The sequence below is a fragment of the Xenopus laevis genome, chromosome 1L (assembly GCF_017654675.1).
Source record: "Xenopus laevis strain J_2021 chromosome 1L, Xenopus_laevis_v10.1, whole genome shotgun sequence".
NCBI classification, from domain to species: Eukaryota; Metazoa; Chordata; class Amphibia; order Anura; family Pipidae; genus Xenopus; species Xenopus laevis.
Window position 1 is genome coordinate 211522718 of NC_054371.1, and position 24216 is coordinate 211546933.

Genomic DNA, 24216 nt, shown 5'->3' on the forward strand with positions numbered 1-24216 from the left:
TCCTGCAACTTTATTGTATTAAATAAATAATAGTATATAAACATGCAGTGGAGCAAGTTTATTAGAACTCCTTAAACCTGCCTTATTGATTAGATCAGAAGTGCGATATCCAACTCCATGGGAGTCATCAATCCTAAGTGCAATTTTCTACCTTCTAAACAGCTGCAAATTAATTTATATCCTGAAAAGGAAAACACAGGTGTTAAGCAATAAAAATTCAAACAAATAATTCGAAAAGAAACGATGATTCTTGTTTAATGTATAAATTTGTGTATTACAGTTTGAATGTTTTCCACACAATTTGTAAGCAACTGCTCTACAGGTTGTAGTGCTTAATTCTGCACACCCCCTTTATTTCTCTTGAAAAAATAATAAAGAATTAAAAAAATAATTAGCAATAATAAATTCACAAATATCACCAGAGCAATTTCCTATAGACAAATATCCCCTTGACCTGAATCAGAGACAATAACTGACCTATGCTGTCTGCACAGGGCTTAAAACAGGAGTCTGATACTGTAGGTGCAAGAAGATCAAATTTATGAAGGAAGAAAAAAAATGAATAAAAAACACAAACATCTGTGAAAAATGAAATATTTACTTCAGCTTGCAGGATTTTCTGTAGTTGACAGATCCCCTTTAAATTGTTTGTCCCTTGTGACCTTATGCCTACACTGCATGCACTGTGAGAATGACAGCATATTCTTGATCATTGGAGAAGAAAATATGACTAATTCTGTGATCGATCTATGCTGGAATCATCTCTGGGAATTTCAGGAGAGCTTTCAGGTAGTTATTTGCTACATGGCACTTGTGCGTCTAGGGAAGGGAACCCCACAGTACTGTTCCTCTACCTCCTACTTCTGATGAATCATCTCAAACTTAAATCCTCCAACATTTAAAAAATATTTTACTAGATCTGTACCTTTTTCTTTTTCTCTCTCAGTTCTGCTTACTGAGTTTCTCTTCACCTCTTCACCTCTCTTCCAAAAACTCAGATGATTTTTTTGGATTTTTGGGCAAAAATTTCAGATTTTTGCACAAACTCAGAGCAGATCAAAAAATCTTTGGGACTTCTCGCATTGATTTATACTGTATGCCACCTCGGCAGGTCTGAGATGCCAGATTTTTGGATTCTGACTTTTTCCATCCTCCAGGGTATAATAAACACCGAAAAATTTGTATAAAAAAAAAATGTGAATTTTTGGGGTTTTTGGCATTCGGAGTTTAGTAAATAACCCCCATAAAGTGCAAACACATATAATATTATTATCAATGGTGCTAATACCTCTTCCCTTCCTTGGAATTTGCCAGGATTTATCTTTAAGTATTTCTGCTTTTAGATGTTTCACATAGTTACATAGTTACATAGTTAAATCAGGTTGAAAAAAGACTAAGTCCATCAAGTTCAACCCCTCCAAATGAAAACCCAGCATTCATACACACGTCCCTCCATACTTTCACACACATTCTATATACCCATATCTATACTAACTATAGAGTTTAGTATCACAATAGCCTTTGATATTATGTCTGTCCAAAAAATCATCCAAGCCATTCTTAAAGGCATTAACTGAATCAGCCATCACAACATCACCCGGCAGTGCATTCCACAACCTCACTGTCCTGACTGTGAAGAACCCCCTACATTGCTTCAAATGAAAGTTCTTTTCTTCTAGTCTAAAGGGGAGGCCTCTGGTACGGTGATCCACTTTATGGGTAAAAAGGTCCCCTGCTATTTGTCTATAATGTCCTCTAATGTACTTGTAAAGTGTAATCATGTCCCCTCGCAAGTGTCTTTTTTCCAGAGAAAACAACCCCAACCTTGACAGTCTCCCCTCATAATTTAAGTCTTCCGTCCCTCTAACCAGTTTAGTTGCAAGTCTCTGCACTCTCTCCAGCTCATTTATATCCCTCTTAAGGACTGGTGTCAAAACCTGCACTGCATACTCCAGATGAGGCCTCACCAGGGACCTATAAAGAGACATAATTATGTTTTCATCCCTTGAGTTAATGCCCTTTTTTATGCAAGACAGAACTTTATTTGCTTTAGTAGTCACAGAATGACACTGCCCAGAATTAGACAACGTGTTATCTACAAAGACCCCTAGATCCTTCTCATTTAAGGAAACTCCCAACACACTGCCATTTAGTGTATAACTTGCATTTATATTATTTTTGCCAAAGTGCATAACCTGCATTTATCAACATTGAACCTCATTTTCCAGTTTGCTGCCCAGTTTTCCAGTTTAGACAAATCACTGTGCAAAGTGGCAGCATCCTGCGTGGAACCTATAGTTCTGCACAATTTAGTATCATCTACAAAATTAGAAACATAGAATGTTGTGTTTATGTTTCAAATTCTCATAACCTTGCCTAAGGAACACACAGTCATTTTATTCCATAGTCTTGCATGTAAAGTAGTAATGTGCCTTTTTCTAAGCTCCAACAAGTATTTATACTAACTGTATAACACAAATGCACTTTTGTGCCAGAATAAGCAATGGAGGGGGTACTCGAATGCTGACAGAATCTTCTGTTCTTGAGAGTTATCACCATGATAATATTGCTTTCCAAGTGTTTATGAATACAATTTATTATTTAACTGACAGTGGCATTTGGACTTTGAAGATTTGCCACATTATTCTTTCAAAGCCTTCACGGTAATCTTCAATATCAATGTCATTTATTTTTTCAATCTGTGGTGACACAAATCTCATTGAGTAGACGTTGAAAATGACTGCATCCCCGCTTTAAACATGCATTAGCAATGTATAGCAGTATATCAGTTCTACAGTATTAGATTCATGCAATATAACATTTGCTGCTATCCCCAATCCATAATTCTTCTTTGCTACCTATAAGGCGAAATCAAGTTTTAGTCAGTATTGGGCAGTAGGGCCATTTTTGCAAATAGCCTACAAGAAGAAATACATCATCAATGTGCATTATAAAACCTGACTTAGTATTTTACTGACCTATTTCTTCAAGCAGAGTGTCCTTCATGCATTTTAAATGAATATTTGTTTAAATTTTAAGTTTCATCTGCAAAACCATAATCACTTGCAATATGTTTTTCTTAAGTGATTAGCGGAAACTGTTAAATACCCTTAAACTGAACAAGGTTAAAGAGACTCTGCTGTATGTGCTTATTATACATAACGTATAGTCTTTGCAGAGGTCATGAGAATGTCCCTGGAGATGAGAAAGAAATGGTTTCAACTTCAGTTTGGAACGGGTTTTAACCTTGTGGAGAATGAGGTTGTGGAATGCAGTCATTGAAACAGTTGTACTGGAAGAATGACTGTATTTTTTGCAAATGAAAAAAGTCAGTAGTATCTGGCTCTATCTATCTATCTATCTATCTATCTATCTATCTATCTATCATCTATCTATCTATCTATCTATCTATCTATCTATCTATCATCTATCTATCTATCTATCTATCTATCTATTTTCTATCTATCTATCTATCTATCTATCTATCTATCTATCTATCTATTATCTATCTATCTATCTATCTATCTATCTATCTATCTATCTATCTATCTATCTATCTATCTATCTATCATCTATCATCTATCTATCATTTATCTCTATCTATTTATCATCTCTCTTCTCTTCTCTCTCTTTCTCTCTCTCTCTAGCTATTTATCTATCATCTATATCTCTATCATCTGTCTGTCTGTCTGTCTGTCTGTCTGTCTGTCTGTCTCTCTCTCTCTCTCTCTCTCTCTCTCTCTCTATTTATCATTTCTCTATCTATCTATCTATCTATATATCTATCTATCTATCTATCTATCTATCTATCTATCTATCTATCTATCTATCTATCTATCTATCATCTATCTATTGTAGGTGTTAGCCACACCCACAATGGTGCTCCCTATAGACATGCCAGTATAATCACTACAGAAAACTGATAAAGAGCATAATAACCCCAGACATGCCGGAGAGGCATGGGGCTGCTTAAAACAAGGTTTGAGACCAGAAGCTAAATGTTCATGGTTTGTGGCTAATGTCTTCAGGTCATACAGCACACAATTTCATTCTCCATGACCTTCACTAATTATCAATTGATGGAGCAATGAATTGTTTCATGTTACTGAGATGGCAACAAGAGCAGTGCATTTATGTTTGACCAGTGTCCTGAAGTTATGGCACAAAATACTGTAGCAAAGAACCCCAGTGAGGTGAATGATTATGCTTTAAAGTAGAATTCAACCATCAACTGTAGTTTTCTTACTTCTTACTTTAACCCCATTTCATTGGCCTTCAGGCCCTTCTTTAACTGCATCATTGAAAAAGGAAAAATAATTTTGTGACTTTGTATCACAAAAACTCAACAATATTGGCAGCACCCAACTTGGATTGCATTTCATGGATCTCACTGTTTAGTGATCAAACATGCACACAGGAAGTTGAACACAGGCATGTCAGTAGGCTGCCTAACAGGACCAAATTTAGAAAAAATACTGCCAAAGTGTAGTTCTCCTTTAAAAACATTTTCACATATTTTTGATATTAAACAGATGGCTATAGATTAATCTTCATGTGTTAGGTCCTGATACTTTTGAATGTGTAAGTGAATAGAGCATTGACTGCTCAAGCTGATATTTTCCTGCCATACAATTTCCAGGTGTTACTACCCAGTAAAAAGAAGTTTCTTTCATGCGCTTTAATTAGTGCTCTTCCATTGCTCTAAAGAATAGTTTGGCCTTTGCCTGTGCAGAGGACTGTGTAATGTGAATCATTTTGTGGAGCCTCTTCAAGAGCCAAGCACTGTGCCACTCCAAAGCTGTGCACATCTGCCGTCTGCAGGTTCACAAAGACTTTTTTGGAGAGGTAAGTTGATGGAAGATTTTTATATGCAGTATATATATATATATATTTCATCTGTCTGTTGTGTAATGGTTTGGCACCGTCTATCATGTCATCTTAACTGCCTTGTGCCTTGTTTTTGACTGGTATCCATGATTGATATTAATATCAATGTTCCCCTTGTTCTCAGTGGTGGCAGCTGTGGTGACATTGTAATCGGGTAATGGTATGTATGGAGATGTCAGAATTTAAAAGAATAACATTTTGTATTTTTGGGATGGTCTTCTTTGTACATAGTAACTTTAGATTGTAGTGTAAATTAGAGGTAGGAAAGGCAATATAGGTATCGGACCAGTTATCCAGAATGCTTGCGACCTGGGGTTTTCTGGGTAATGAATCTCTCTGTAATCTAGATCTTCACACTTTAAGTCTAATAGAAAATCATGTAAGTATTAAATCCAATAGGATTGTTTTGCTTCCAATAAGGATTAATTATAATTTAGTAAGGATTATAGAGAAAAAACTAAATATTTTTAAAAAATTTGGATTATTTCGGCCTTTTCGTAATTCAGAGCTTCTGGATTATGGATTTCCAGATGGCGGATCCCATTCATGTATATGATTAACAGTTGTGAGCTTTAAATATGTTGATAACAGACATGGATTTAAAAAACAATTCAGGTTTCATGTTTAAAAAAATTTGGATGCCTGTCAAAACTGGTGCACGTCAACATTATGCAGACGGCCATTGACTTTAATGCACGCGTCAAAATTGACGCGGGCGTCACAATTGACAAGGGCACCAAAATTTGTGTTTTGCAAATTTTACGACATTTCATGAATCTTGTGGGAAATTCACAGCTAATTCGCGCCTGCGAAATTCATTCACCAATCACTATTTATGGAGGCAAAAGGGCAGTATTTTATTAGGCCATGTCAGATTATAGCAGAGTGTATTTCTATTCATTCCAATGGGATTTTAGAGGCATACTGTATTTATTAATGGGTGAAAGTAAGATTTCACCATGCACAGGAAGGCAACGAAGAACAATTTGGGGTGTTTTGGCTCCATATGGTCTTCTAGAATACAAGTAAGGCTAATAGCCAAAAATTGCCTAATGTAAGTTGCATATTAAGTTGTACATCCATATGATGATTTATAGAGGTAAAAAGGCAGAAATCTCAACTACTCATACATCCTAATTTAATTTTATTTGTGAATGTTTTTAGGGCATTTAAAGTAACATAATACGTTTTTTCATACTCACGTTTTTGGATAACTCTTGAGTGGCAGGATTTTTCCAATAATAAGCTAAAACTATCCTGGCAGATATTATTATATGGGAAATTGCCACATATATCTTGGATCAAATTCCTTCATGTCTAGATTAGTGAGAGCAAGTGAAAGGTTTGGTTTATAGTCTTTCTTTAGGATCTTAGAGATCATATTGAATACTTTAGACCAGCAGATATGGCACATTTGTGCTTTAAAACCACTTTATCTCCAGCATTTATCCAACTCATTGGGAAAGATTTTATGTAATCAGCAAATCAGATTTCAACAGTTAAAAAACAAAAACAAAGACCCCTTAGTATCCTTCAAGTGTTTATAGCATAATGAAATGCCTTTTGGTCCTCCTGGTTGTTCGAGACATTTTGTTTCATACAGAGTCAAATTTTGGTGGCTATGTTTTTTAATTGTAGTGACCTATGTCTTACGCTCAGGTATTTATGAAAATATTTACGTGAGAGGTTATATTTCTGAGTCAAGGATTCATAAGTTAAAAATTGCCCTTTTGAGTATAAATTACTCACCATAAATAAACATTATTATTAAGGGAATATTAGCTAGTTTATGTTTAACCTTATCTTCATGCCACAGTCTGCAAGTTATATCTACTGATTCAAAATGAGAATTACAAATTGCGAATATACAACCCATTGCATTATAATAATTGTGGAAGGGTGCCTTCCTTAAGTCCAAAATATTCAATATCTATGCAGCTTTTAACACCTCTAGGTAAATGGTCAAATATAGTGGCTTTAGTTACTGAAAGTTTAATGATGAATGCTGTCCACTGATGAGTGTTTAATTGGTCTATGGTTTCAGATAATTTTCCCCATTTCACCAAACTTTGCCCCTTTTTAACTTCTGTTAATGTATGTTACCCTACCACGGATCCAACAGACCTTCTTCTGAGTTTATACAACCCACAACTCCTCTGGCATATTATTAGCCTCCTCCTTATTGCTCAGTTTTATTAAGGAACCTTTAATCCATGTATAGCTTATCTCAACCTATAGTAGTGTTTGCAGCTGATAAAACACTGGTATTTGTTATACAGAGCAAAGGGCATGTTTAGTGCAATTGAGCAACAAACTCAACAAACTGGTCAACGTCAAAAAAAAAATTTGTTTTGGTCCAGTTCACTACTACAATGGAACGTGTTGCGAATCCATCCTATATCCATGTCTATATGATTAATAATTGAATGAATAGGTCTCCCACCAGTTCCATGTGTTCAGGTGACTGCCGAATGAGTGGATTTGTTTGCTTAGTTTGGCGACCAACAGTGGGTGCTGTCACATTGGTCAAAGGGCAGGAGTTGCCTATTTTTATTTCAGTATTTTTTTTGTTTAGTTAAAAGTATACTGTCATGGGAAAAACATTTTTTCAAAATGAATCCATTAATAGTGCTGCTCCAGCAGAATTCTGCACTGAAATCCATTTCTCAAAAGAGCAAACAGATTTTTTTATATTCAATTTTGAAATCTGACATGGGGCTAGACATTTTGTCAATTTCCCAGCTGCCCCATGTCATGTGACTTGTGCCTGCACTTTAGGAGAGAAATGCTTTCTGGCAGGCTGCTGTTTTTCCTTCTCAATGTAACTGAATGTGTCTCAGTGGGACATGGGTTTTTACTATTGAGTGTTGTTCTTAGATCTACCAGGCAGCTGTTATCTTGTGTTAGGGAGCTGTTATCAGGTTACCTTCCCATTGTTCTTTTGTTTGGCTACTGGGGGGGGGTGCTATCACTCCAACTTGCAGTACAGCATTAAAGAGGGATTGAAGTTTATCAGAGCACAAGTCACACATGACTCGGGCAGCTGGGAAATTGACAATATGTCTAGCCCCATGTCAGATTTCAAAATTGAATATAAAAAAATCTGTTTGCTATTTTGAGAAATGGATTTCAGTGCAGAATTCTGCTGGAGTAGCACTATTAACTGAAAAATTCCCCATGACAGTATCCCTTTAAGAAATGGGGGGGGGGTGGTAGCTGAGATAGAAGAGTTTTGGAAGCAGATGGAGAATATTTTGACAGACAAGAAAGTGACAACTACAGGTGGATTAGTGTGAACAAAAATTTGAAGGAAGGTTGTATCAAATAAATCATTGTTACATTATTATTATTATTACACCATAGAATGGTGTATGCATCAAACATACAAATGACATGCAACATAGAAGGTAAAGAGAGGGCAGCACTATTTACAGTAGCAGAATGAACATTATTACAGGCAATGCAAAGTATAAATAGCTTTGGGGGAACCTAAACAGATGATTTGTTGATATTTTTTTAGAGGCAAGAATTAATACAACCAGAAACACAAGTTGCACCTAAGCTTTGCTATTGACTGAATATTATATACCATCCTGACAATTTTAGCTAAGAAAGGCAAAAGCTTTGCAACTGACCCACCTATATATCTATAAACTATTTTTATTTTATCTCGTCCTTGGCCCAGGTCCCACTTCTTTCATTCAGCCTATGGAATTTGCTTTCTGACACTTAAATAGCGCTGCCTATGCAGGGTTGGATCAACCGCCACATGGGGCCCTTCAATCTCCTCGATTTCCCTTTTATCTTTTTTTCCTTAACTCTGTGTTTCCTCAAGCAGGACACAGACCATCAATGATACCAGAGAGCACTGTGTTACAACTCCATAAATATGTTATAATAACCAGGAAGTTTATGCATTGTGTTTGCAATCTACATTTATTTATTTATGATATAATATTACCAGAATAACTTTAGGGAAATAACTTCATATGTAAGATGTGCCCAGCACTAATGGATAGTAAATACTGTAATCTAATTATATATGTAGTGAAATTGTGTTCTGGTAAATATTAAGGGACATCTCAATGCAAAACCCCTTTTAATTATTTAAATTATAGAAATCTGGCATAGCATGGCATCAATTTAAAGTAAATGAATCTAAAATAATTCAAGCCTGCATTTCACTGTCCTTAGACTAATGGCATGCCAACAGCTTTGTTCTCAGCTGGCCCAGAACTGTCCAAAATCTGCCATGTCATTGCCTGTTGGGTTGAAAAGCACCAGTTGGGCCACTTTCCAGTATTAAAATGTTCTGGTGCACATTTTTGTTAGTCTAGAGGGGTCATTTATGAACACTCTAGGCAGCATTTAAAGGAAAGTCTTCTTCCACTTGGGGGTGCCAAATGTTATACTTACCTGAAATCCCGAGCCGATGCTCATATCAGCAGAAAACTGCCCGGGGGTTCTTCCAGAGAGCACCACGGAGCGTCCCTCTTCCGGCTTTTTCATTCTTCAAATTTCCTGGGGCAGACGCATGAGCAGTAGAACGAAACAGTTGACCTTTTAGTAAGAAGAAGCTGAAAGTGGATCGCTTTGTGGTGCTCACTGTAAGAACCACGGGCTGGTGAAGTTTTCTGCTGATAGGTAGCGATGGGCGAATAAACTCAGCAGACACAAAACTGCCGCGAAAATTTGCCGCCGAAAATTCGCCAGCATCAAAAGATTTTGGAAACTTGTCAGAAAAGTCGATTGCGTCAAAACCATTGCGTGTCAACATTATTTGGACGCCCATTGAGTGCAAAATTGACGCGTTTTTCTTTTCGCCGTTTCTGAGAAATTCGCAAATTATTCGGTGAAACGGGACAAATTCAGCCATCACTACTGATAGCAGCACTGGCCCGGGTTTTCGGGTAAGTATATATCACTTGGGGGTGCCTAACATATAGGGGCCGATTCACTAAGGGTCGAATATCGAGGGTTAATTAACCCTCGATATTCGACTGGGAATTAAAATCCTTCGACTTCGAATATTGAAGTCGAAGAATTTTAGCGCAAATAGTGAGATCGAACAATCGAAGGATTATTCCTTCGATCGAACGATAAAATCCTTTGAATCAAACGATTCGAAGGATTTTAATCCAACGATCGAAGGAATATCCTTCGATCAAAAAAAGTTAGCCAAGCCTATGGGGACCTTCCCCATAGGCTAACATTGAGTTCGGTAGCTTTTAGATGGCGAACTAGGGGGTCGAAGTTTTTTCTTAAAGAGACAGTACTTCGACTATCGAATGGTCGAATGTTCGAACGATTTTTAGTTCGAATCCTTCGATTCGAAGTCGTAGTCGAAGGTCGTAGTAGCCCATTCGATGGTCGAAGTAGCCCAAAAAATACTTTGAAATTCGAAGTTTTTTTACTTCGAATCCTTCACTCGAAGTTAGTGAATCGGCCCCATAAAGTACAATTTTGGAAGCAAATTGCCATTTTTAAACCCATAATGCAGCATTTCCCCCAATATATTCTGACACAAACCAGGCACAAGTTGCATCTAGCATTTTCAAAGTTGAGGTTGCATCATTTCCGAAGCATTAAAAGCATCCAAATCATTGGGCACACATCTTTGTGTATATATTGATGCAACCGTACTTGGAACCAAGTCCAGGATGATGATCACCGCAGGGTTCCCCAGAACAGTTGCACATTATTCAAGAAGAGGCACGATGGAGGCTTTTGCATATACAGGAGTGTGTTTGGACACAAATACCTTGATGGATTGCATCAATATATGTGTGTTCATAAGGTGACTCAAATAGCAATGAAAGGGGGACCAATTTATCTATTCCTCAAACCTGTCTCCTGTCTTATCCTTTACCTTACATAGTTAATGATTCCACATTCAGCTCATAATATACAGTAAACCTACCCTCCAGTTAATAAAATCTCTCCAAAAAAGAGTTATATTCTGTCTACCAGTTATTTAGTAAGGAACTGGTAGCTGCAGATCTATATTTGGTAAAAGAATAGAAGAGGAATACTAGAATGTTCTGACAATGTGGTGTTACACTGGTCAGCATTGCTGCTCTAGATTTAGTTCAGACCAGGACATCATCTGCTTGGAGTTTGTAGTTCTCCCCTATGTCTATGTAGATTTTTTTCCAGGAACTCTGCTTTCCTTTCACACTCCAAGAACAAACTAGTAGGTTAATTGCCTTCTGATGAAACTGATCAGTGTGTGAATGTTAGCTCCACTGGAGAAGTGACTAATATAAATGAGAAACAGTCTCTGGAAAGTGCCCTGTAAGATGGATATGATACAAGTACAGAATAATTATAATAATGCTTTATAAGTATAGGATACTCAAGGCCTGGGAATTTTCAGATAAGGGATATTTCTATAATTTGGACGTTAAAAAACATTTTAACATAAAATCAACCCAAAATGATTGTTTGGCCTCCAATACAGGTATAGGATCCCTTATCCAGAAACCTGATATCCAGAAAGCTCAGAATTACGGAATGGCTGTCTCCCATAGACTCCATTTTATCCAAATAATCCAAATTTTTTAAAAATTATTTCCTTTTTCTCTGTAATAATAAAAGATCCAAATTACGGAAAGATCCGTTATACAGAAAACCCCAGGTCCCGAGCATTCTGGATAACAGGGCCCACACCTGTATTGATTTATGCAGCTACCATCAAATACAAGATACTGTTTTATTATTACAAAAAATAAGAAATAAAGGAATCATTTTTATAAATTAGAATATATATTTTTTTATAATGGAGTGTATGGGAGATCACCTTCCAGTAATTCTGAGCTTTCTGGATAAAGGGTTTCTGGATAAGTGATCCCATACCTGTTAATAGTTTGTTGTTATAACCAACCACAGCCTTGGTTGTTATAACCAACCATAAAACTGCTTAAGGCCATGAAATAAACATTGTACCCTGTTGAACACAGAAGCTAGGCATTAACAAATATATACAGGTATGGGATCCGTTATCTGGGTACCTGTTATCCAGAAAGCGACAGATTACGGAAAGGCCATCTCCCATTTGGGGCAAATTCACTAAGCCGCGAAGCGCCGAATGCTAGCGTTAATTCACTAGCGTTTGGCATTTTCGCTACTGCGCAAATTCACTAACGAACGCTGGCGTAGTTTCGCTAGTGTTACTTCGCAACCTTACGCCAGGCGAATCTTCGCTAGCGACGAAACTACGCAAATTCACTAACTTGCGCAGTGTACTGAACGCTACCTTTTACGCTAGACTTCCTTCGCCACCTCAGACCTGGCGAAGCGCAATAGAGTAGATAGGGATTGTTTAAAAAAAAGTAAATTTTTCTTCCAAGTCCCAAAAAACGCTGGCGTGTTTTCTACATGATGGGTGACTGATAGGCTGAAAAAGATCGAAAATTTTTTGGGGCTCCCCTTCCTCCCCCCTACATTTCCTGACTCATGGCAACTTACCTAGACAGTGGGCACATGTGTAGGGCAAAATAAAATTTTTATTTGCTGATTTGAAGGTTTTCTAGGCATTTGTAGTGCAGATACGTGTTCCTCCATTGAAATTTGAATTTCGCGCCGTATGCAAATTAGCCTTTGCTAGTGTAACTTTGCTTTATATAGCGAAACAACGCTAGCGCAACTCCGCAACCTTACGCTACCCCTGTGCGCAACTTCGGATTTTAGTGAATTTGCGGAGCCCTGGCGAAACTACGCCTGACGAAGTGCAGCGAAGTGCGGCGAAGTTGCACCTGCCGCAACTTCGCATCTTAGTGAATTTGCCCCATAGACTCCATTGTATCCAGATAATCGAAATTGAAACAAAAAATATTTATTTTTCTCTGTAATAATAAAACAGTAGCTTGTACTTGATCCCAACTAAGATATAATTAATCCTTATTGGAAGCAAAATCAGCCTATTGGGGTTATTTAATGTTTACATGATTCTCTAGTCGACTTAATGTATGAAGATCCAAATTATGGAAAGATCCATTATCTGGAAAACCCCAAGTCCAGAGTATTCTGGATAACAGGTCCCATTCCTGTAAAATATTAGAATGTGCACTGCAAACTGCTTATAACCTCATACTAAGCATGTAAATATACACATACACTTCACATATGCTTCATCATAATTATATACTGAAAACATGTCACCGAGGCTATACCCTTGCACTAAGTATGTTAATATAGGTATTCTTTATGATTCATAATTATATAGTGTCAAATATCCATTCCACATGGAATTGTGAGCTGTATGAGCGAGCAGCATTCCTTACAGATCTCTAAGAAGGAATATAATGGCACATTGTCACCTGTTATTTTTACACCCATTAGTTACAAAGGGAGGCCACCCCCCAAAGATGAGCGGCAGATGTGACAGTTGCAATTGCACTGTTAGAATTTTTTTCAGCAGGTGACTGCTTGTAATTTGGATTAAAGTCATCCATTTGAGACAGTCAAGCACATTCATCTGGGCCAAAAATAGCAGTTTTATTTTCTTCACTTGAAAGATGGTACTTTAGCAGTTCTTTGAAATTATTTGTGTATAGAACATGTATTGTTGGAAAGAAACAATATACCTTATTTTTGTGTATCTATAGTACATGTATGAGATCTGTCATCCGGTAACTTGTTATCCAGAAAACTCCAAATTACAGAAAGGCCATCTCCAATAGACTCCATTTTATCCAAATAATCTAAATTCTTTAAAAAAGATTTCCTTTTTTCTCTGTAATAATAAAACAGTATCTTGTACTTGATCCCAACTAAGATATAATTAATCCTTATTGGAAGCAAAACCAGCCTATTGAGTTTATTTAATGTTAATATTTTCTAGTAGACCTAGGGGCAGATTTATCAAGGGTCGAAGTGAATTCGAGGGAATTTTCGAAGAAAAAAAGTTCCAATATTCGACCATTCGATAATCGATGTACTGTCTCTTCAATACTTCGGCAAATTAAACCTGCCGAAGTGCTATGTTAGAGAAATGGTCTAGAAGTTTCCCATAGGCTAAGTCTTCACACATCGAAGTAAAATCATTTGATCGTAAGCTAAAATCGTTCAAATCATTCGATGGCCAAATTCGGTGAAAAATACTTCGTCTTCGAAGTATTTCAATTTGAGGGTCGAATTTCGAAGTATTTATCACTTCGAAATTCGACCCTTGATAAATCTGCCCCTTAAGGTATGAAGATCCAAATTATGAAAACATCTGTTATCTGGAAAACAACATGTCCAGAGCATTCTGGATAACAGGTCCCATACCTGTTTAAGCCTTTGTCACACAACCATGTTTCAGTGTTTCAGAGATGAGGCCACAGTTTTCTGTACCCTGACTTCATTCAATGATGAATGAAACCCAAACCAGATATACAGGCCAATTTATTCATGAAGAGCATTATCCCATAGCGTGTGTTTTATTGTGGGTGTTTTATAGCCTCACTGAGCTCTAATACCATGGTATGGACATAAAATGATTTTCTTTGAATGTTGTGCCCATTTAGGAGTCCCATGACATTTAGGGGGTTATTTAAAAATTATTTCCTGATCCAATTTTTTTTAGTTTTTTTATTGATAAATAAGGGCTAATCTTGTATAGTCCTAGAGTTATTCATGATAGAAAACAATAATTCTAACTCAACTTGTTCATTTCCGTTGCTTTGGCCTCTAGTCTGTCATATATTTATACCTTCTCTGTGCAACAGGTTAAATCCTGAAATAGTATTTGTCTCCTTTAAATGAAATACTTTATAAATGTCTCACAAATTCCCTTAAGTGTGATGGAGCGAAATAATCATTTATGCTCATTTTTGTATTTCTCAGAACACTCGTTATCTTGTGGTTCAGCTTTTTGCATACAAAAATAATTTGCCTAATCCTTTACTTACATATTTATCCAACAGCCATGGAAACCTTTAATTACATTATGATATTAAGGAGATTTTGTTCCTACCATGACTCAAGCATATTCTGAATTTGCCTGTCCCTCATAGTTAGAGGCAGAATTTATAGTTTAAAATCAATCTGTTCTAATTTGGACTAATAGATGGTAGGCCATGTGTGCTATGATATGTGATATGGTTAATTAGTTTGGAGAAATTATGGGTACATACACATATTCAACAAAGAGCACAGTGATTAGCACTGGGTTTGATTCTAGGCAGGGCAATATCTGCAAGATATTTGTATGTTCTTCCCATGCCTGCGTGGGTTTCCTCTGGGTACTCTGGGTACTCTGGTTGTTCCTACACTCCAAAAACATACAAGATGTAAGATGTTGCCATTGTTAGGCCCGTACCCATGTCTTCTAACTCTGTACGATTCTTTTGTGCTCTACTCTGGTTCCCAGACAAGGAATCTTTGGGAGCAGCAGAGGAGTAGTGATGGGCGAATTTGCGCCGTTTCGCTTCGCTGAAAAATTCGCGAAATGGCGCCAGCGTCTCGTTTTTGACGCCGGCGTCCGTTTTTGACGTCGGCGTCCGTTTTTTCAGAATTTTTTTTTTTTGACGCCGTCGAATTTTTGTGCGAATTTTCACGGGCGTTTTGCGAATTTATTCGCTGGCGGCGAATCGCGCAAATTCGCCGCGAATTTGCGCCTGGCGAATAAATTCGCCCATCACTACAGAGGAGTGCATTTTCCCAATCTGACCCACACCCTACCCTAACCCTTATTGGTTGATCAAATTTCAACCCAAACCCGCCCAACCAGCATTCAACCCATGGATTGAAAAATCACCCACTGTATTAAGCATTTGTTATTGATGTATATTTACACGGCCAGTTGCATTACTATTTGCATGACAAAAGTAAAATCAGTGATAAGGATGTACTAAAATGGAACAAAGAATAAGTAATTAAAGAATTTTCTTTCAGCAGCAGCAGGCTACATTCATTCATAATGGCCCAAATCTGCTGGAACTTTGCTTTAAAGTAAGGAATGAGGTACAATTATATTGCATGGTTGAAACAGACAAAAGCTTTGATTTCCAATTTATTGAAAGAAAGGAGCAATCAAGCTTGTTATCAGACCAGAATTTTCCTTCTTCAGTTTAAGTTTTATTGAAAGAAAGGACCTGTTTGACTGCACAAAAGCTGTTTGTGACTGGTAAAATCTATGGTTTTGCATTGTACAAAGGATGTAGGGTATTTGTAATAATTCACAGAGACATAATGAACAGCTTAATCCATGTAGTGGGCCTCTTATCCAATTTAGTACATGATCAAGGGCGAGGTAATAATAAATTACACATGAAGCCATACAGTGAATGTGGAGCCGTTGGCCTTCCTGGGAGGCAATAAATTCATAGGATAGTCTTGATATACAATAAAAGGCAGAAGAGTTGGAAAATTGTGGAGCAGTTGGTCTTTACTGATAATACTGGTGGTTACAATGAGGTTGCACTTAACTTTAAAACTGGGGATCCATTGAATTTCCCAGATGTGGCCCACAAACCTGAAAATGTCTCTCTGGCATATTATCTAGGAAGGAACAGTTCAATAAAGAATAAAAGTCACTCACATTTCCCTTGCTTCTAAACTTAACAATGGTCATTCTTTGAAGGGAAAGTTACCCTATAAATAAACCCTTTAGTATGATATAGCAAATGTGAATATTTTAAGGAACTTTTTACTCTTCTTTTTTTAAATTACTTGATTATTAGTCTTTCTATTTTGCCTCTGAAAATTATAAATATATATATATATATATTTATACACACACACACACACTTACTTATACTAAACTAACTGTAGACCTTAAAAATATAGTCTTGGATACTATGTTTGTCCAAAAAATCATGCAAGCACTCCTAAATGCATTAATATAATCTTTCATCACATCACCCAGCAGGGCATTCCACAACCTCATTTTTCACTGTGAAGAACCACCTACGCTGCTTCAAATGTCAGTTCTTCAAGTCTAAGGGGGAAACTGGTGTTATTTTTTCTTTTTTTCTATGTGAAAAAGAGATCCCTGCTATCTGTATATAAGGTCCTCTAATGTACTTGATTGTTGCAGTCGCTGACCTATGCAGCCTAAAAATCAGCATGACTGTAAGGTTTCATTCCAAGTAGTACAGGTATGGGATTCAGAATGCTCAGGACCTGGGTTTTTCCATATAATCTTTTCGTAATTTGGAAAGTCTGCTATAAAAGCATTGAATCATTAAATAAACCCATTAGGCTGGTTTTGCTTCCAATAAGGATTAATTATATTTTAGTTGGTATCAAGTACAAAGGGAAAAAGGAAATTATTCTTAAAATTTTGAATGATTTTATTAAAATTAACTCAATGGGAGATGGCCTTCCTGTAATTCAGAGATTTCTGGATAATGGGATTCTGGAGAATGGATCCTATACCTGTAGTAGTATTAGTATTAAATTCTTTCACTCTCTATCTTGCAATTTTACATTTAAATGTATCTTAACAAAATAACAGAAAATGTAATTTCATCTTTAAATTTTACATATTCTTACTTATATCAATATTAGAAATTTTCAATAGTGTATTGCTCCACAAAATGAGTCATTTAAAACTAGACGTAATCACTATTCAATTTAAATTATTATTCATTTTTAAATTGAAAGCAGCTTTATCAAAGGTTGAATTGGGAATCCTTTAAGAATAGCAATAGTCTTATTCATTTCTTTTTGCTTAAATGTTTACAATGTATGCAGTATGTTGCACTGAGCCTGGGATCAACAAAGCCCAGTAAAGTTTGTGCCCTTGAGGGACCCTACCTCTTGAGAAGATCCACTGTTATCTGAATATAATGTCCTTTAATGTACTTGGTATTGGCTGACCTCTGTAATAAAAAATCAGAATGACTGTACAAACTGTATTTTCCATGCTATATGATTATACTATTTACTGTCACTCAGGCACTTGAATTTTTATTTATACATTTGTATAAATGTATGTATATTTATTTATGTATTATTTTTATGTATACATTTGATCATTTGATATCAATTAAATGCAATTCCTAGATGATCCATCAAAATTAAATTCATTCATTCTGAATTTCTCTCTACTGGACTAAGTTGGTAACATTTCATATTTCCTTATTTTTCTAATCATATTATCTTTTATTTTTTTTCATCTTATACCATAAATACCAACAGTTGGTTTGTAACAACTAAAATCTAGAGGCAGATTGGAATAATTCCCATGCAGTGTCCTTTCTTAATGGATACCATATATATAAAGAAAGAGAAATGATGTAGATTGGTAACACTTGTTTAAAGCACAATGGTTGCTTAGCCATTGTTGTTCTCAAACCCTGACTATGAATATGATCATGCTATTGGCATTTCTCAGTATGTCTTCTCTAACTTGTTTATCTGTACCTACACAGTATTTAGTTTTCAATGCCATTTAGAATTACCATGCTTTAGACACAAATGTCCACATACATTAGAATTAACCCATGGCAACTGATAAGGTAGAGTATTTGCTTTGAAACAAGTGACTAGTGAATGCTACCTGCTGATTGGCTGCAAAACTTTTCACCATATATAACTATATAACCCAGTGATCCCCAACCAATAGCTCGTGAGCAACATGTAGCTCTCCAACCCCTTGAATGTTGCTCCCAGTGGCCTCAAAGCAGACTATTATTTTTGAATTCCAGGCTTGGAGGAAGTTTTGGTTTCATAAGAACCAGGTGCACTACCAAACAGAGCCTCAATGTAGGTTGACAATAGGGGCTACCAAATGGCCAATCACAGCACTTATTTGGCACCCCAAGAACATTTTTTATGCTAGTGTTGCTCCCCAACTCTTTTTATTTCTGAATGTTGCTCATGGGTTCAAAAGGTTGGGGATCCCTGATATAACCCCTTCATCTTATAACCACTTAATACTAGACAGCAATGTGCTACTCTGACAGTAGAAAGTGGTATTTGTTCTTGTTGTCCTGTTTCAGGTTATCATCTAAAATGCTACATGGTTACTAGGGACAGAGACCCCCAAACAAACAGGAGTAGCTTTAAGGGCAAAGGGATCTAATAGGGTGGAAAGAAAAGCAAGTTCAGTAACTGCTAGTAGTCAGGGCAGGTGGCAGATGGAAAATGGAATCCAGGAGAAAGACAAGAGAAAACTCTAAAACAGCAACTAGGCAGAACTCTGCTAAATCACTGGCTGCAGAAAGAGGCAGGCCTGAAGGCCATTGATAACAAAATTGATTGTAAAGGTTGAAGGAAGACAGAGGAGATAGAGGTTGTAGAGGATGTTTGTGTGGGCTATTTGTGGCTCAACAAGAAGGTGCACAGAAACAATGCAGTTCACGAGTCTAAAACAGGCAGGTCCTGAAAGCAACTATTTCAATTTGCAGTACATGTAAATATAATTATTATTCAAATCAGTATCTATCTGTCCTTTTCTGTTTCTGCACTACTGAAGGAGAATCACAGACATCAGGCAGATTGTTTTGTAATACAACTGAAATACAATCACGCTAAAATTAGAGTTTAATGGAGCAGTTAAGTAATATGTAATATACCCCAGATGTATACCTGATACACTTCTGAAATGCTAAATGAAATTATACCCCTGCTTCTTACATGAAGAGTTCCACGTGTCTGTTACTACAACCAGATTCAATTCAGTGAGAAAAAGGTTTATCACATGAAAAGTCATGAATGAGATTCAATTTTGGATTCAATTCAGAAAAACTTATATCTCTTATGGTTTATCGCCTGAAAACTCCATTAAAGTCTATGGAAAGAAAAAAAAAACTGGAACTGAATTTGGAGGAGTTTTTTTCTCCTCAAATTGAATCTCATCCATGAGTTTTCAAGTGAAAAACCAGGAGATAACTTTTTCTCACTGAGTTGAAACTGGCCCCATTTGTCATATGGAAATGTCAACTTGTCTAAGCTGGACGTTCAATAACATAATGGCCTGCTCCCATTGCCTGCTTTGACCCATCTATGGGTGCCTGTCACACTCAGTGGATAAAGCTGTCAAAACAAAATTAAAAAAACAGACATTTAATTTGACGTCCAAGATCAGCAGGCCAAACACTAATTGCTATACTGGTATTTCACAAAATATATCAGCCACAACTCTAGCAGTTAAAGACAAGGAGGCCATTTGTAATGTTATGACAAACATGTTAGCAGCTACCATAATGGGTTTAATTATCTGTATTGGCCTCTTTCATCACACCCGACCAGCACACAACAAAGTATGACATGTGTGTAATTATTTCCAAGGGTTTCCTGTGTACAGTTTTTTCTAGGTGCAATAAATCAACCACATATAAATGAGTCATAAGCTTGCCATCTCATAACCAAAAGCTGTTAATATGTAGGTGTCACCTGTAAAGGGATAATTAGTAGAGTTATATTAGAATTCCAATTTCAAGAATTAAATGAAATGCATCGTCTTTCATGGAAAATACTATACCAAACCATATTACCCAGATTCCCCTACATGCTGGATTTTCTAGACCTTCAGGATCAAAACAGAGGGAAACTGGTTAAAAACTGGTTAAAGTATCCCCTAATTAACCTCATTTATACAAGCATTAAAAATGCTAATGTTTGCCATGCATAGATTTGCAGTGAAATTCCATTGGAGGATTTCTCATTAATTGACAAAACATGGCTGTCTGCACCTCCAGTGGGAGAAAGCTTTCCTTGACCGGTGCCTTTAAGGTATATTCAAGACTGAATAACTTTCCACCACTACTTTTCATCCTACTGGCCTTCAGGCTGCACCCCAAGATACAGTACTACTATCTACGTATTAATATTTACCAATAAACATGCCTAAAGATTCAGAGTTCATGGGGAACAAGTTCAATATTGGCATTTTTTCATATTTTTTATATTGCATAATTGTATTTGATCTTTAAGGATAAGAGATTATAAGTGAATATTTTGGCTGATATACAGTAGCTTAGTGCAAAATGCTTCAATTTTCTACAAGCTACTTCTCGTTAGTAACCCTTGAAGTTGGTACTTTCCATTGTAGTCCCATTTTAACAGTAATAATTTAAGGAGTTATTTACTAAAACTTGACTTTATCTGGTCAGGCTTTTTGGGGCAAAAACTTTTTTTTGTGAAAATGTTTTTACATTTTATGAGATTTACTATACCCCGATGCAGCAAAAAGCCAGAATCCGAAAATCCTGCATCTCAGACCTGTCGAGGTCCTGTATAAGTCAATGGGAAAGGCACTTATCTCAGTTTGAAGTTTTCGGGGTTTGTGTTGGGTTTAGCCGAAAATCCAACTTTTTCAGGGTTTTCGGGCAAAAAAATTGAAAAAAAACGAGATGGTCTTTGATTCGGGTCTTTGCTTGATGTTATCAAGTTTTTCAGATTCATTTGGGTTATTGTTTAATAAATAAGGCCAAATCAAGCATGGAAGTTTGGGTGTGTAAAATATGAGAACATTTTGGATTTTAGTAAATAACCCCCTTAAAATAAAACACGTCATGATCAGAAAACAAAAATTGATAGCTTTCAGTTGTCCAGGCCCTATAATTCACATGAAATAATGTGCACAGCTAAACCAAAATCCAGAATTTCAAATTTGTGTAGACTTGGTCATATCTTAAACCAAATCTAGTGTGTATCCCTACAATTTGTATGACCCCATGATTTCAGTAATATAACACTTTATTTAATTTTTGGATATTGACAACCAAGCTTGTTAACTGGTTATTTAAAGGCATACTAAACTCAGAAATGAGCATTTGTCTTTTTCAATGGAATGTGCAAGTACACTAAAAATGAGACATGCATATGCTTTAAAGTGATGCTTTATTGTGGTGTCTCTTAAAACCATGATACTTGTATATTGGGAGAGATGAGTTACAGTATATGTTGTAAATGTTGTAAAGGGCTTGGAATGTTTTCAAACGTTTTTAAAACTTTACCCACTTAGAAAATAAATGGGTAAAGGATGCAGTGTCAGATCTGTGTGCATTGAATTGCTGTCACATCTTGTCCACTTAATTCTATTGAAGACTATGGAGTTTGTTTCTTCTTTCTGCAGTTTCTGAGTTTGTTTCTTCTTTTTCTTCTTTTAATGTTTTAATCTTAGCAATTTACCAGAGTGAGTGTTTGCAGAGCTGTCTGCAACTCATATATTGGGCTTAAACCTTACTCCCTACAGCACAGAACCAATGAATAGATAAACCCAACAAAAATCAATGTTAGTTCTGTAAGTGCCCCTAATAGAGTGATGCTAGTTAGAATTATGCTGGCAGTGGTAATTAATGGGATGTCTAAGTGTTCTGTTCTGACTGTGCTTATTGTAGGAACAGTTGTGCTCCAGTATTATGATCCACAGTGTCATGCTCACAATGCAAATTACACCATGTACTCTTTTAATTTCCATGTCATTATTTCTCTACCAGTAAGAAAATAAAGACAGCTCAGATATCTTTCTAAAGCCTGATGTTGTCTGCAAGCATAATATTGCAAATCATAAAGGGGCATTGTGATCAAATACATTTTTTATCTGTGCCTACAAAAATGTTGTAGCTACAGGGGGTTTTGGGGTTGCAGCTACATTAGTGGTGAGAGTCAATTCACCACCCATTGTAGATTATTCTCAGCACTCATATTGTAGATCAGGTGATGTTCTCCCAACTTTCAGTTTGTTTTAAGGTTCCTCAAACAAAGTAGGGGTACTGTCAAACCATCCAGACTTTATAAATCAGCACAAATTGCACTCTGGAGACCATGTGTTTTTTGGGGGGAGGATGGGATTTGGGGGTTGCAGCTGCATTAGTGGTGAAGGTCAATTCACCATCCAGTGTAGTCTCAGCAATTATCAATCACCACCTTTAAAAAATGAACACTTGTAAATGGGTTCTTTATACCTTCACAGCCCAGACCCGTGTGCTCCATGTAAATACAGACTTTTTCACCTGAGGAAGGGATAGGGGAGCCCCAAATCTTTGTGCAGACCATACACACTTCTGCACTCTATTAACAATATAAAAAAGAGGAGTGATATCTATGGGGTGCTTGACTCTTCTTATCTGTATCCAGGTTACTATCCTCTGGGCAGGGGGTGAAGACTATGAGAAAAGAAAGTGGTATGGGTAAAGAAATCTGTTGTTGCTGAAGACCTACTGTACATGTATGGGGGTTAGTAAGGAGGATGACCTGCACAACATTTCACTGGAATCTGGACTTCTAATTGATGTGGTTGAGGAAATGATTTACTTCAATTCTTTAAAAGGTGCAGGGTTTTGTTTTTATTTTGGTGTTCATGTGATGGTATATTTCCTGTCATGCCTTTTAAGCAAGGAAGGGTAGGCTCATATTATCTTTTATCTCTGGGGTTTTCAATAAAGTAACACAACATCCAGCTTATGACAAGTAGGCTTGCTGTTGGCTGATTTGTGTCATTAGATGACTTTTTCAAAAAGTCCCATGACCTGATAAGCCAAAATGTGATCATTGGCTAGACGTAGCATGTAAATGCTTCCTTTCATGTTGCTATTTGTGTGTGTCGTACATAAACCATTATTTCTTGATGTCTTTTCTAGAATGATTCCTGGGGAAAACAGTATTCCTATGCTATCTTCAAAGCAATGAGCCATATGTTGTGTATTGGATATGGGGCCCGTGCACCTGTCAGCATGTCCGATCTGTGGATCACTATGTTGAGCATGATTGTGGGAGCCACTTGCTATGCGATGTTTGTTGGACATGCCACAGCCTTAATACAGTCCCTGGATTCTTCACGTCGTCAGTACCAAGAAAAGGTAAGCCCCCTCTCCAATTTCACAATGGGATACATATAAACTACAGCAGGCTTTCAGACTTGTTACAATTAAAGTAAACCTATTGTTTTGGCAAATTTGAATAAATTAATGATGTATAGCTCCATAACGATTAACTGTTAATGGCTCCATTCTCCTTTCCATGAAAGTTGGTGACACAGTGGTACAGTCAAGACCATAACCTGAGTGGCAGATTTATAGGAGTTTTACAAAAAAGTACCTGTCATTGAGTTATTATAGAGAGGTAATTAGCTTGGACAATATCCACTTTTACCATATAACATATTCCTGTAGATATCATGAAGCTAGAAAGCCAACTATCTATTTTAAGGTAAATACACACAGCATGAATCAATTAAAAAAAGCTTGTGTTAAAATTTTGTTTTTTAAATATAAATTGCTAATTGATTATCATTGTATTCCTTTTATCCTCACTTTCTCCACCTCACTCCAAGGGGAGCTAAAGGGAGATAAAGGGCTCTCTAAATTTACAGAAATATAAAAAGTATGAATAAGGAAATCCAGGACAGGGCAGCTCATCTCTTCTGGAATCATCTTAATCACTGTCTGTTTC

The 24216-nt window shown here is 36.6% G+C and overlaps 1 protein-coding gene across 2 annotated transcripts in view; it reads left to right on the forward strand.

Annotated features, from left to right (window-relative positions):
* Nucleotides 1–24216, forward strand: part of hcn1.L (hyperpolarization activated cyclic nucleotide gated potassium channel 1 L homeolog) — a 212308-nt gene that overhangs the window by 144767 nt on the left and 43325 nt on the right. For both annotated transcript variants that reach the window (XM_041569429.1, XM_041569440.1), the window contains exon 4: nt 23406–23624. In XM_041569429.1, the coding sequence (XP_041425363.1) occupies nt 23406–23624 (219 nt within the window). The remainder of the gene's footprint in view (nt 1–23405; nt 23625–24216) is intronic.